The sequence below is a fragment of the Littorina saxatilis genome, linkage group LG6, assembly GCF_037325665.1.
Source record: "Littorina saxatilis isolate snail1 linkage group LG6, US_GU_Lsax_2.0, whole genome shotgun sequence".
Taxonomy (NCBI): Eukaryota; Metazoa; Mollusca; class Gastropoda; order Littorinimorpha; family Littorinidae; genus Littorina; species Littorina saxatilis.
In genome coordinates this window covers 26265577-26281476 of record NC_090250.1, presented here as the reverse complement: position 1 = coordinate 26281476, position 15900 = coordinate 26265577, and the positions used below count along the sequence as shown (strand labels likewise).

General features: G+C 40.7%; 2 protein-coding genes across 2 annotated transcripts in view; one reads left to right on the top strand and one right to left on the bottom strand.

The window, feature by feature from the left end:
• LOC138968860 (uncharacterized) overlaps window positions 1-15900 on the top strand; it is a 510049-nt gene that overhangs the window by 394501 nt on the left and 99648 nt on the right. The gene's annotated exons all lie outside the window — the stretch shown is intronic.
• Window positions 1-15900, bottom strand: part of LOC138967964 (uncharacterized) — a 52548-nt gene that overhangs the window by 16697 nt on the left and 19951 nt on the right. The window contains exons 5-9 of the mRNA XM_070340525.1: window positions 15680-15754; window positions 13582-13673; window positions 13004-13077; window positions 12738-12799; window positions 9835-9918 (exon numbers count right to left, since the gene is read on the bottom strand). Coding sequence (XP_070196626.1) covers window positions 9835-9918; window positions 12738-12799; window positions 13004-13077; window positions 13582-13673; window positions 15680-15754 — 387 coding nt within the window. The remainder of the gene's footprint in view (window positions 1-9834; window positions 9919-12737; window positions 12800-13003; window positions 13078-13581; window positions 13674-15679; window positions 15755-15900) is intronic.

The window sequence follows — 15900 nt, the reverse complement described above, 5'->3', positions numbered from 1 at the left end:
TGCTCGGTCACCTCTCTGCACTGTCGGTTTCTCGGGCTTGAGACCGGGTAGGGACAGTTTTATAGGCACTGGCTATAAAAATTGAATTAAGTAGCTTAAAGTACTCTGTTAATCTTAGATGGAAGTATACAGACAGACAGAGAGAGACAGACATAAACGCATACACGCACGTACACACACACTAACGCACGCACACACGCAGGAGCGCGCGCACATACACACATACACACACACCACACCACACACACACGCACGCACATACACACACATACACACACATACACACACACCACACACACACGCACGCACACAAACACTAACGCACGCACACACGCAGGCGCGCGCACACACACACACACACACACACACACACACACACACACACACACGCACACACACACTCACACATATATATATATATATACACACACACACACACACAAATATATACACACATACACATACACACACACACATACGCATGCAGCGAACCAAAAGACAGACAGACGAAGCAAACAAACAATTTCCCATGCGTGCAAGGAAGCAAGAGACCAACAAAACAACCAACCAAGAATGAACCCAACCAAACATCCTCTGTGCCTTGTCATGCATGAAACCCACACAGAAAACTGTTCAATGGACAAGCGTGCGGTTCTTGTCTCACCCCGACAAAAAGTCAATCAAGTAGACGTGACAAGAATTGAGTGCATTGCTAATACACACCACAAAGAATGGCGAACTGTAGTCTGTTGATGTTATATTGTAGGCAAGGCTAATCTGCATGGAACTTCTAAACCTCAGTGATTGACGCACATGATGTTTTTTTGTTTGTTCTGTCGTTGTTCTTTTTTGCCCAAAGAGTACAGCAAAGATAATGCACATTGCTGTTCATGTGATTAGCAATTTGTGTTAAAATGGGTATACGCCCAGGTATTGCTGGACAATGTTTTCTTGTGTTTTCCGCCGTGAACAGGAGTAATGAGAAGCAGACACCTGGGCTTTGTCAATGTATACCGTTCATTATGCATTAAATGCCGAGTCCTTCTCATTTTCACTGCCACAGAGTTGTTTAGGCTTTGACATTCACTTCAACTTGGGCACACACAGTCATACTGATTTATGTGCAGCCTGGACAATTTTTGCTGAATTTATTAAGCAGAGTGACCTACAGGGTGGTGCCATAAGTCATGCACATCGGAAGACGTGAATTTAGAGCGGTACATTTGGATCGCCCTCAAGAAAAATCGATTAAAAATAGTTCACTTGCCTCAGGCCTTTGGACTTTTGGTATCTAGGTTTGTGTCCTTTGTTACTTATAGCTGACAATAATTTGCAAGAAAGCAAAGTCTTCAAGAAGTGAATTTACAATGATATGTACGTGCCGCTGGCGGGAAGGACTGGGCCTTTAAATCACCTGACCACGCGCCAATGTCTTCAACTTTTAAGAACTTGAATGATATATCTAGGATTGCTTAAAATAAGCACTATGCTTGAGTGAGCAATCCTAAATGCCACATATTGTTTATGTCATGATACAAATTGAATAAAGTCTTGTTGGAACCGATGGTATATCTACAAGTGCCTAATCTTTCAGAAGAGGGACAAAGGAGAGAATCCAGGTTTTAATGGTTCTGTACGGGACTCGCGTCACATATAACTGTTGTTTCCTCCAATTTTAAAGCACGTTCGCGTACTCATGTTTCACAACTTCAAATCCATTTATTTGAAAATACGCGTAATACCTTTGAAACCGAAGACGTCGTACCTTTAGCTTGTCACACGGCGCGACCAGTACCACTGTTAAGTGTGTATGTCTGTTGGTTCCGTAAAGACAGGTTTAATGATCAAAGGGTGATGTGTGATGGAATTAATATAAAGTACTTTCCTTTTAAGGATCGTTAAGCACCACCGCAGACCTGTTCAGGTTTGTATGTGGGATTACAGCTGGCGGGGATATAGCTCAGTTGGTAGCGCGCTGGATTTGTATTCAGTTGGCCGCTGTCAGCGCGAGTTCGATCCCAGGTTCGGCGGAAATTTATTTCACAGAGTCAACTTTGTGTGCAGACTCTCTTCGGTGTCCGAACCACCCCCCGTGTATACTACATTGGGTGTGCACGTTAAAGATCCCACGATTGACAAAAGGGTCTTTCCTGGCTAAATTGCTTAGGCACAGTTAATAATTGTCTACCATACCCGTGTGACTTGGAATAAGGCCGTGAAAGGTAAATATGCGCCGACATGGCTGCAATCTACTGGCCGTATAAAATTTCATCTCACACGGCATCACTGCAGAGCGCCTAGAACTGTACCCACGGAATATGCGCGATATAAGCCTCATTGATTGATTGATTGATTACAACGTGAACACATACCAACAATCGACCATGTCTACACTAACAATAACAATAACAACACTTTATTGTCCATTAAAATGAATACGGAAAATTGCCTTCGACACGTCTAACCTGCCTGTCAACGATTATAAATACACACCAAAATAGAATGACAAGAACATAAACATTCAAAAGCGGCACATAAAACACGTATGATTATTGTATTATCTAGCTTTCTCCCGTGCAGTGTAATGACTTTTAATTTTTTTTTTAATTAATTAATGTCGTAGATTGACACAGGTGTCATTCAGTTGTGATATTCAGTAATTCAGCAACAAATACCCAATCTGCATATAATTCAGCGAGGCTGTAGATGTTTGGTATTTTTCCAAGTTGAAGGATGCGCTAGTCACGTGTCAGTATAATCTATAGTGTGGTTGGCTGATTGTTGATATTTATTCCCCTCGAGAAACCATGACGTCACCCGAGACTGACTCAGCATTGAAGTTACATGATTATCCTCTGTTTTGTTCTTGACACACTATTTCAACAAAATTCACATTTAAGGCGTATCACAGTGAAAGGTACAAGGTGCCTAAAATTCAGAGTCTTTTCTGTTATTTAAATGTTATTAAAAATCTTAATCTTGTTTCAAAGGTTAAAATGTCTAAAATGTTTTCCAGGGATACGTCCCGGACGGTTGTGTTGCGACAAACAGACATGTAGACAAACAGATACACAGACAGACAAACACACAGTCATATACAGAGGGACGTACAGATGAACAATTCAACGTCCTTCCAAACACATCAAACATTTCCAAAAAGATGAGTACTGAAAGCAAGTTCCATGACTGACACGCACGCCCCAGCTTGACAAGAGTCAAACGTCTGAGAGGGTCTGAAAGGCTGGATAACATAACCTGTTCAATCAACTGACACGGCCATGACATCACAATCAACTGACACGGCCATGACATCACAATCAACTGACACGGCCATGACATCACAGTCAACTGACACGGCCATGACATCACAATCAACTGACACGGCCATGACATCACAATCAATACGGCGTGCATGTAGACTGCGTTCGAAGTGCAACGTGATCTATTTTGTTAACAGCCACAACTAGAGAAATTATTCCGCCTGTCATCTGAAATTCAACGCTTCAAACATGGAAACTGCATTATTTGCTGTAGGCATAGCTTTTCACCTAGTCAGTAGGCTAACCATCTGAAAGTATGCATTGGATATGAACTGATCTATTTTGTCAACATCCACTACCAGAGAACAAGAAGAGCAAACGCTCGATCGAGTCACTTTCGCAGTTCTGAATATTATATGAGGCATCAGATGGACAGGAAGAAATTGCTATTCACAACACAATACAGATGTAAATAATTTGATGTAAAGAATAATCCTATAAAGTTTGAATCAAATCCGATGAATAGTTTCAGAGATATGATATTTCAATTTTTTTCCTTCAAGACATACCTGTGACCTTGAAAAAGGTCAAAGGTCACCAAAGCAGACGTCAAAGTATAGAGGTCACTGGGAGTCACGTTCACATAAAATTTGAGCCCGGTCACTTTTATAGTTTCCGAGAAAAGCCCAACGTTAAGTTGTGTGTTGCCGAACAGAAAAGGCTAGTTATCTCCCTTGTTTTTCTGATAACGTTCGTAAAAGGCTACAGATGTAAATACTTTGATGTAAAGAATAATCCTACAAAGTTTCAATCACATCCGATGAACTTTGTCAAAGATATAAAATGTCTAATTTTTCCTTTGACGCTGACCTGTGACCTTGAAAAAGGTCAAAGGTCAACGAAACCATCGTTAAAGTGTAGAGGTCATTGGAGGTCACGACTAAACAAAATATGAGCCGGATCGCTTTGATAGTTTCCGAGAAAAGTCCAACGTTAAGGTGGTGTCTACGGACGGCCGGCCGGACAGACTAACACTGACCGATGACATAGAGTCACTTTTTCTCAAGTGACTCAAAAAGGAAAAAATCCACCCGTGAAACGTAATACAAAACTTCAAACATGGAAATTGCTTTATCTGCTCGGGGCACAGCATTTCACATGGCCAGTTAACATCTGCAAGTCTGCACAGAAAATTCAACCTGTCATTATGCATAACAAAATCCGGCGTGATACGATGCATGTTTTTTAAATTTTTGTTTTAAATATATATTTTTTTTATACATAGATGATAGCCAGCTCGAGACGTAGATATTCAATAGAAGATTATGCAAGTATGGAATATTCTATCGTGACATCTAGCACTAAAATCTTCAGGGAGTTGAATGCATATCTGCTTATCTCTTCGAGATGTTAGACATGTTATTGCGATCGCGTGCGAGTTACTGTATTGAACAAATAGTCGGGTGTCCAATGTCACGGGTGTCGTCAAGTATTACAGAAGTCGAGAAACAGAACGGGTGGCCAGGACGTGTACGTATACGTGCAGATTTTGACGCCACCCGTACTACACGTAGAAGAGACTTACACAGGATGACACACGCGTGACATTAAGTTGCATTTGATGATGTTAAAAGATACATTTGACGACGTTAAAAATATGCACTTGATGACATCACAAGATGCATTTGATGACGCTAAAAGATGCATTTGATGACGTTAAAATATGCATTTGATGACATCAAAAGATGCATTTGATGACGTTAAAATATGCATTTGATGACGTGAAAAGATGCATTTGATGACGTGAAAAGTTGCATTTAATGACGCTACACGTACGCGTTCTGAAAGAGCACATCCTGGACCTCTCTAATAATGAAACATTTCTTTCGTTATAACTATCATGTGTACCACCACAGGTCTGTCAAGGGAGAGAGAGAGAGTGTGAGAGAGAGAGAGAGAGAGAGAGAGAGAGAGAGAGAGAGAGAGAGAGAGAGAGAGAGGGAGAGAGAGAGAGAGAGTGTGAGAGAAAGAGAGAGAGTGTGTGAGAGAGAGAGAGAGAGTGTGTGAGAGAGAGAGAGAGACTGTGAGAGAGAGAGAGTGTGTGAGAGAGTGAGAGAGAGAGAGAGAGTGTGAGAGAGAGAGAGTGTGAGAGAGAGAGAGAGAGAGAGTGTGAGAGAGAGAGAGAGAGAGAGAGAGAGAGAGAGAGAGAGAGAGACGCACACGCACACAGACAGACAGACAAACAGACAGACAGGCAAACAGACAGAAAAACAGACAGACACACTCAGAAAACACAATGAGAGAGTGACAGGGAGACAGAGAACCAAATTTCAAAAAGCGAATTGTGAAAGATGAATCCGGTAAACAAAAAATTGAATTTACCTCGTAAGTTTTGTACTTGCACCACGTTTTCCACATTTTGAACACCCCTGCTCAGTTCTCGTCCAACTCGAACCGCACACCAAGGGAGCTCTCAAAACGAATGTTTTATTCCCACACGGCACTTCAGGGTGATCACAAACAAAGAGTCGGTGTTAGCCAGCGTATAACGTTACAAAAGAATATGGATCCATTCTTTCAAACTGCATTTCTGGTAGCTCGTGAGGTCACATAATCACTGCACTGATTTACATGAAATACTGTTATACACTGTTTAAACTACTGCTTCGCGGTGGCTTGAATGTGCACACAACGCACCCTGTGTTCACACTTGAGCGAGCACGTTTTATTACTAGAGTTTGGATTAATTCGAAACAGCTAAATCTGTTTTATTAAAAAAATATTTTTGTTATTGAGCTGGAGGATTTCTGCGTGAACGTTGCACGCCCCAGGAATAAATGAGAAATTCGGTTATTATTGTGTTCCGTACGTTAACAAACATCAGTGCGTGATTTGAATGCAATCTTATTTCAGTCCCAAGACTCGCCACGGTCGTTCAACTTTTCGTATATTTTGGGTAACCAAAAAATAGATCAGTTATTACTTGTTGCTTTCGACATTTTCACTCCTTTTCACTCCTTTTCACTCGCTGAAAACTCATTACTCTTTCAGTCAGTTTTTTTCTAGTCAGTTTTAAGGTCTTTTTTCTCTCTCTCTCATAAATGTTGTCAAAGAAACGTATTCAAAAACAGTTTCCAAAACATCACAAACACCTACAGCTAGCTAGGAGTTACAGGAAATTTCACCTACACACACTGCCTTTAACACGATTACTCCTTCATTCAGTCTATAGTTAAGTCATCCACACAAAAAAAGACTGCCAACGTTCCAAAATTCCGAATGACAAAAACAAGAAAGGTATGTTATTGGAACGCTATAGTTATGACAAAAACTGTTTTTTGTGTACCGTGTTTTTTGTGTGTGTACCGTGTTGTTTTTTTGTGTACCGTGTTTTTTGTGTGTGTACCGTGTTTTTTTGTGCGTGTACCGTGTTGTTTTGTCATAAAAATAACGTTCCGATAACATACCTTTCTTGTTTGTTTGAGTCTTTCTTCAGTTTTGTCACTAAATTTTTGTTTTGAAAAAACGCCCTAAAAATGTCCGGGAACTAAAAACTGCACAAGTAGTTTTCTCTTCCTCAGATCTTCTAGGTTTGATCAGCACACACTAAGAGTAAAACATATTCTCCTCTCACAGACAATTTTGCTAATGTTCCACAGGTCGCACAAATCGGTATGCTCGCAGTCCAGTTAGAAAAGAACTCTAGCGAGGCTGAAATCACCCCCAGACTATCATTAGCTCTGTGAGAGGGTGAATACCCCGGGTAGAGACCTAACGAGCACCCCGAGTGCACGCGGTAGGTGAGGTAGCTAAACACAGTGCAAACAGGCCAGCTCAATACCGCGCTAGTGTCAGGTATACACATTCATCATTAGGGGGGTTGGGGTGTGGGGTGGGGGTTGGGGGTGTCTTTCTTTGTCTTCATGTCTGTCTGTCTGCGTTTATACACTTGTATGTCTGTTTTTCTGTCTCTCTTTCTTTCTCTATGCCTCTGTATGTTTGTCTATTTTTCTGTATGTTTGTTGTCTGTTTGGCTCTAACTCTCGCTCGTTTTCTTTGCGTCTCTTTTCACAAGTGTGTGTGTGTGTGTGTGTGTGTGTGTGTGTGTGTGCGCGCGTGCGTTTGTGTGTGTGTGTGTGTCAGTGTGTGTGTGTGTGTGTGTGTGTGTGTGTGTGTGTGTGTGTGTGTGTGTGTCTCATCTCTGTCTGTCTGTCTCTCTGTCTGTCTGTCTCTCTGTCTGTCTGTCTGTCTCTGTCTCTCTCTCTCTCATTACCAGTTATATGGGCACATATGTTACTGTACATGTGTTTCAAGGCACCTGTGTCTTCGCAATTGCCACCCATTTATCTGCATGCCTGGGTTCCCTGAGGGGTGTGTTTGCACTGTGGAATCTTTTTATAACGTCAGCTCAGATTCCGCCCTTTTGTGTTTTCATTTTGCGTCCTGTTATTCCTCGTCTGTACTGTGTTTGTGTTTATTCTATCGCGCCTTGGAATTCTGCGGGCCCTTTTCATGCCTTGGGCTCAGCCGTGTGGTGGGTTCCGACACAAAAGACTGACGTTACGGGTCTGTGTTGTACCAAACGCGACTGAGTTTCGTTAGCAAAAGACAATGATCATGCGGTATATGGATTAGTAGGTCTTTGAGACTGTTTTTGTGTGTTTTGTTTTGTTTTGTTTGGGAAATCAGCTTTTTTTGTCTTGTTATTGTAAGGTCTTTGAGACTGTTGATCATTACTTATTCTCTGCTTATTCTGTGTATATTCTGTGCTTGTTCTATTAGTTAGGCGAAGCTGAGGCTACTGTAAATATTTCCGATTCTGACTGAGCATTTTCGGTTCAGTACATTTTTGTTAAGGCCAAGACTGTATCATAGCATTTATAATCAAAACTAAACAAGTCGCGTAAGGCGAAATTACTACATTTAGTCAAGCTGTGGAACTCACAGAATGAAACTGAACGTAGTCCGCCGCTAGTGCAAAAGGCAGTGAAAGTGACGAGCCTGTTTGGCGCGGTAGCGGTTGCGCTGTGCTTCATAGCACGTTTTACTGTACCTCTCTTCGTTTTAACTTTCTAGGCGTGTTTTTAATCCAAACATATCATATCGATATGTTTTTGGAATCAGAAACCGACAAGGAATAAGATGAAAGTGTTTTTAAATTGATTTCGAAAATTTAGTTTTGATCATAATTTATATATTTTTAATTTTCAGAGCTTGTTTTTAATCCAAGTATAACATATCTATATGTTTTTGGAATCAGGAAATGATGAAGAATAAGATGAACGTAAATTTGGATCGTTTTATATATTTTATTTTTTATTTTTACAATTTTCAGATTTTTAATGACCAAAGTCATTGATTAATTTTTAAGCCACCAAGCTGAAATGCAATACCGAAGTCCGACCTTTGTCGAAGATTGCTTGGCCAAAATTTCAATCAATTTGATTAAAAAATGAGGGTGTGAGAGTGCCGCCTCAACTTTTACAAAAAGCCGGATATGACGTCATGAAAGACATTTATCGAAAAAAAGAAAAAAAATTCCGGGGATATCATTCCCAGGAACTCTCATGTAAAATTTCATAAAGATCGGTCCAGTAGTTTAGTCTGAATCGCTCTACACACACACACGCACAGACAGACAGACAGACAGACACACACACACATACACCACGACCCTCGTCTCGATTCCCCCTCTACGTTAAAACATTTAGTCAAAACTTGACTAAATGCAAAAAAGAAGAAGCCTACCTGTACCGACCCTATTTTTTCGGGTCACGTTACCCTAAACCAATTTTTTTTGGTGTTTTGCCAAAACATTCAGCATAATTACTTGGTATGCACATGTATGAAAGCCTGTCTTACAGACAGAAAGCTTGTGCCGTCAATGTCCCCCCCCTCCCACCCTTCCCGTAAGGAAAATACACAAAGACGATGTATTATTTACTGTAATCTGTCCTGTTCAAAGGTGCACCATGATCTTGCATGAAACAGATTCTGTTCGACGTTATGACTGTACACGATCATGAAGAACTGAGCTTTTCTTACGCAACGCTTACTGCCGTCCGATTCTGTGACAATCACTATTATCTCTGCTCAAGCGAGAAATACGGACAGTTGAAACAGCAAGAAGTGCGACAAAGCTAGTGATAACGTGTGCATCCATGCTAACAAACTTCAAATATATGACGCATTGACTTCCTCTCTGAGCAAGGCAGGCAGAAATGTCAAAACCGGAAACAGATAGACTGCTTACGTTCAGAAATCTAGAATCAAGAAACAAGAAGGTTACTTTATAAAACGTTTAATTTTAGAAAAAAGACAAACGAAAGCGAATGGATACCTTCCTTGAGGTTCAATTCAAAGCCAACTCGGAGAAGTTTTGTCCTTTTTCTCATATATATTTGTATGTCTGCCCACTACGAAGACCATTAGCTCGACGTAGTTATGAATGTTTCGTTTTGACTAAAATTAAACGTTCCATTAACTATCCTTTCTTGTTTTTTTGTAAGCTAGAAATGTAGTCACAAAAACAGATGCTCGAGTACAAGTGTGTATACGCTAAACACAGACTCACCTGTCTGTGCAGGTAAAAAATCTCGCTGTCCACTTTGGTCAGAACCGTGTGTCGACGTCTGTTACCGCACAGCAAGTCTCCTTCCTGAAATCATCATCATTATCATCATCAATCATCATCAATCATCATCATCATCATCATCATCATCATCATCATCATCATCATCATCATCATCATCATCATCATCATCATCATCATCATCATCATCATCATTATTCGTCTTATCCCCCACCCACTCTCTCTCTCTTCTCTCTCCCTCTCTCTCTCTCCTCCCCCATTCTCTCTCTCTCCCCCCTCTCTCCCCCCTCTCTTCTCCCTCTCTCTCTCCCCCCTTGCTCCCTCTCTTAATTGTTTTTACATTTAGTCAAGTTTTGACTAAATGTTTTAACATAGAGGGGGAATCGAGACGAGGGTTGTGGTGTATGTGTGTGTGTGTGATGTGTGTGTGTGTGTGTGTGTGTGTGTATGTGTGTGTGTGTGTGTGTGTGTGTGTGTGTGTGTGTGTGTATGTCTGTCTGTCTGTCTGTCTGTGCGTGTGTGTGTGTGTAGAGCGATTCAGAGTAAACTACTGGACCGATCTTTATGAAATTTTACATGAGAGTTCCTGGGTATGATATCCCCAGATATTTTTTTTTCATTTTTTCGATAAATGTCTTTGATGACGTCATATCCGGCTTTTTGTAAAAGTCGAGGCGGCACTCTCACACCCTCATTTTTTTAATAAAATTGATTGAAATTTTGGCCAAGCAATCTTCGACAAAGGCCGGACTTTGGTATTGCATTTCAGCTTGGAGGCTTAAAGATTAATTAATGACTTTGGTCATTAAAAATATGAAAATTGTAATCAAAATTATTGTTTTATAAAACGATCCAAAATTACGTTTATTGTGTTCTTCATTATTTTCTGATTCCAAAAACATATAAATATGTTATATTCGGATTAAAAATAAGCTCTGAAAATTAAAAATATAAAAAATATGATGAAAATAAAATTTCCAAAATCGATTTAAAAACTATTTCATCTTATTCCTTGTCGGTTCTTGGTTCCAAAAACATATAGATATGATATGTTTGGATGAAAAACACGCTCAGAAAGTTAAAACGAAGAGAGGTACAGAAAAGCGTGCTATGCAGCACAGCGCGACCACTACCGCACTATTCTGGCTTGTCGATTTCACTGCCTTTAATTTGCCACGAGCGGTGGACTGACAAAACTACGTGTATGCGGCCTTGGTGAAAAAAAGCAGTGCGTTCAGTTTCGTTCTGTGAGTTCGACAGCTTGACTAAATGTTATTTCGCCTTACTCGACTTGTTTCTTCTTCTTCTCCGTCTTCTTACACTTTTTAATGTTTATCTATTCTGTTAGCGATATGCTCGGCCCTTTAGGCTGTCTTGAGTTTTGCCTTGTTTTACTGTCACCTTCACATCGTTACGTTGCTCGTTTGTTTTTTCCTCTGTTTTGTTATTTGCTTCTTCTTCTCCAAAAGGTACATGTACACCCTTTCGGGTCAGTAACGCTGATGGGGTTTATGTCGACCAAAAGAGTAGGATTCCCTGCATATGGAATTCCTGTACAGGGAATCCAACAGGTGGGTTTTTTCGATACAACTTGCAAACCATGCTTGAATTTCTAAGAAATATCAAAAAAGATCGAAACACATCCAATTTTACCGATGTCGCTAAGCATCACGAGACTTTCAGCGATATCAGCGAAACGCTACAGGAACTACACCCTGTGGTATTCCCTGTATACAGGGAATCCACCCACAGGAACTCCACCTACAGGGAATCCCAACTCTTTTAGTCGACATAGACCCCATCAGCGTCAGTAACTAGTATTAATCAGTTCATTTTATTTTCTTGCCATTCCCATTGTGTGTGACCCAAACCTCTAAGTGCAGAAACCTTTTTCAGCTTGTCATAACACAGTCAATCAAATTGCAAAATCACTTTAGCAGCGTCAATATTCAGAACTGTACGAGACTTTCGGAGTAAATAGACCCGACATGTTCCGCCGATAAGGTAAGCCTTCGTGCAACAAAGTTCGACAAGCAAACATGACACTGCTACCGATCCAGATAGATAGGACATGCAGGTCGGTTCGCTGTATTGATTTTTATGCTCCCCCTTTGTGGAGAAATTGGTATGCTAGTCAATCAATCATGCCTCGAAGTCATTTTAATACAGCTTTGTATAGTTACCCGAAGAAACTTGAAAAGGCCCGGCATGAAAGTTTATCAAGATAAATAACGGTTGAACTTATAGTTGAAATAACTGCCGGGCGGAAAGTTTATCAAGATTATTAACGGCTGTAGGTATCGTTGTAATGACTGCCGGGCAGAAAGTGTATCAAGACAAAAAACGGTTGTGTTATCGTTGTTATCACTGCCGAAAAGGACAGTCTGATTTATTGAGATCGGTAGTTTACATAAGGACATGCGATACTGTATCGATTGAACTTTGGATTTTTCTTCTATGGGCAACGTGACGTCAGATGCCGAGTTTAGGTATACAGAACCTTTCTTTGCGAAAAAACCCGCTTCAATCAAAAACACGAAAAATATCAAAATGACGGACTACGCTGTCAGAGAGATAGAGAAGGAGAGAGATAGAGAGAGAGAGAGAGAGAGAGAGAGAGAGAGAGAGAGAGAGAGAGAGAGAGAGAGAGAGAGAGAGACAGAGACAGAGACAGAGAGAGACAGAGAGAGCCAGACAGACAGACAGAGAGACAGAGAAGGAGAGAGATAGAGAGAGATAGTGATAGAGACAAAAACTGGCCGTACAGGCAAGGGGTATAATTTCAGAATTGTCCAATACATATCCCAGCAAGAATTTTGCCCCTTGAGGAGTTTACAATAATCGTCATAATTTTAGTTGTCAGGGGCACAGAAACATGAACATACCCCAAACTTCTCGCCCGCGTTGATGAGTTTGGGTTGTCTCCCTCCCTCGTGTTTCTCCACCACTGCAACAAGACACGTCACAGTGTTCACAACAGCCACTTGGAGATTGCCTTAACATTAAATTTTGCAAAGATGCCTGGTCCCAAGTCTTGAAACTCAACACACACACACACACACATACACACACACACCACACACACACACACACACACACACACACACAAGCACGCACACACACACAAGCACGCACACACACACACACTTACTGCATCCAGCTAGGACGAAGTATAGACCATCGGGTTGGTGACCTTTCTTCACTATCACACGATTCGCCTTGTACCTTGTGACACAGGACAACGTTGCTTCAATTACAAGCAAGATATAAAGAAAATAAGAACTCAAAAAGAACAACTTCACAAACTCTTCAAAAATGTAGAAGAAACACGTATAATATATGAAGAAAATAAGAAAGAATTATATCATATCTCGATAGCACGAAGCAGGCACATCTTATTGAAAGGTCTAGGTTACATCAACAACAAACAACACCCCATCGAAACATGAAGAATTGATTATCTTCTGGGAAATAATTGGCTTCTATTTAATTCGAAAAAACATTAAATTCCAAGGCAGGAAACAGTCATGATTTCAATATTTGGTTTGTGTTCAAAGGAATGGCTGGTTTTATCCCATGTAAAATCCTAGACAGACCTGAAGTCATGATTAGAACTGCTTGTGCAGGAAGGACTGTGCCGTTAACATATCGGCGATTACTTTAACCTAATTAGTTGTTTTAGTTAATAAACGATCGAGGATTACCTACATCAAGTGCACGAAGTCTCACCTGTCATAAAAAGCCATCTGTCCGATGGCTTTCTGTGTTGGCAATTTGTAGTTGGCATAAGTGGGGAACAACACCTTCATTACTCGGATAATCTGGGAGAAGAAAAAACAACAGCCACTGAATTAAGCTGAAAACATCGAAACAGCCATTGAATTAAGCTGAAAACATCGAAACAGCCACTGAATTAAGCTGAAAACATCGAAACAGCCACTGAATTAAGCTGAAAACATCGAACAGCCACTGAATTAAGCTGAAAACATCGAGCAGCCACTGAATTAAGCTGAAAACATCGAAACAGCCAGAGGACTAGATAACAACTTACATTTTAGGATCACCACTATAAGCTTATAGCTTGTTGTTGATCCTAAACTTGCATATTATATATTATAGGGCCTATCCATACATTGTTGAACTAGATGATTACCCGCTTCGCCGGGTACCGGCTTCGCCGGGTATCGGCTTCGCCGGGAAGAAGTAGAGCCGAATACCTGGCTGCGCACGAAGGAAAGGAGATAAACGCGCAAAACACTGGAGACCTTCTAAAAATAGTAACGTGCAGTTACCTTCTAAAAATAGTAACGTAGTAACGGGAATATGGATTGACGCCACACGGAGGAAGGGAGATAATCGCGGCTGAAAACACTGGAGAAGATAAGGAAGAGTTACTGGTAGTGGATCCCGACAACAACAAAAAAACAAAAAACAAAATCGGTTCAGCGCGCACAGCGCTGCGCGCTGAGGGCACGTGTTGAAATATCTCATCGATGAGGTTGTGTCCGGGGTGTAGCTGAATACGATGTCCAAATTTGAAAAAGATCCACCGAGAACTTTGGCCGTGCATCGCGAACAGACAGACAGACAGACAGACAGACAGACAGACAGACAGTAGTCGTATATATATATATATATATATATATAGATAAAACACCAACCTACATTTAGCGCAGACACACAGAAAGACAGACTGACAGACGACCTGACACTTGCTGACACTTAGGAGTAAAGTCACAGTCTTTACCATCTTTCATCTGGCCAGACTTTGACATGGGATACGACCATCCCTCCACTTGGTCACATACCACAACTCAACACGTACCCTAACTGTTTGCTGCGGCGAGTTGGAGTTGAAAAATCAATTTCTTAAAAAAATGGTTTTAACAAAATGAGTTCATACAAAACACCCACCTGTGCACAGAGAGCACCTAGGCCGTTCATTGTTGGTATTAATTGTTGGTATTAATTGTTGGTATTAATTGTTGGTATTAATTGTTGGTATTAATTGTTGGTATTAATTGTTGGTATTAATTGTTGGTATTAATTGTTGGTATTAATTGTTGGTATTAATTGTTGGTATTAATTCTTGGTATTAATTCTTGGTATTAATTGTTGGTATTAATTGTTGGTATTAATTGTTGGTATTAATTGTTGGTATTAATTGTTGGTATTAATTGTTGGTATTAATTGTTGGTATTAATTGTTGGTATTAATTCTTGGTATTAATTCTTGGTATTAATTCTTGGTATTAATTCTTGGTATTAATTGTTGGTATGTGCCCAAGACCACTGCCCCAGTTTGGTTGTTACGCGTCCAAGTATAGGGACGATCGTATCACATGCAAAAGTCGTGGAACATCTGAGATGGTGAGCAGAACAGTTTACACGGGAAGGACTGTGCTTTTAACGTTGAAATAGGTCAACTTATGTGCAGACCTGCTTGTGCCTTATCCCCCCCCCTTCGTGTGTACACGAAAGCACACGACCAAGTGCGCACGGAAAATATCCTGTAAATTATGTCAGAGTTCGGTGGGTTACAGAAACACGAAAATACCCAGCATGCTTCCCCCGAAAGAGGCGTATAGCTGCCTGAAGGGCGGGGTACAAACGGTCATACACGTAAAAACCCACTCGTGCGTAAAACATGAGTGAACGTGGGAGTTCCAGCCCATGAACGAAGAAGAAGCAGAAGAAGAAGAAGATTACATGTACAAGTCTGAGAACATGTAAGATGGTGAACCGAACAGTTTACACGTGAAGGACTGAGCCTTTAAAAATGAAATACTGGCAGACGAAGACACAGCCAAAAGAGATAGCCTACGTACCGCGAATATTTGCTGTGGTGTTCGATATCCGGGCATAACAGACATCATATCTCGTACATCGTCCGTCAGAATAAACTGCAACACGATCGTCATCATCATCATCATCATCATCATCATCATCATCATCATCATCATCATCATCATCATCATCATCATCATCATCATCATCAACAACAACAACAACAACAACACACACAAAAACAACAACATTCACACACACA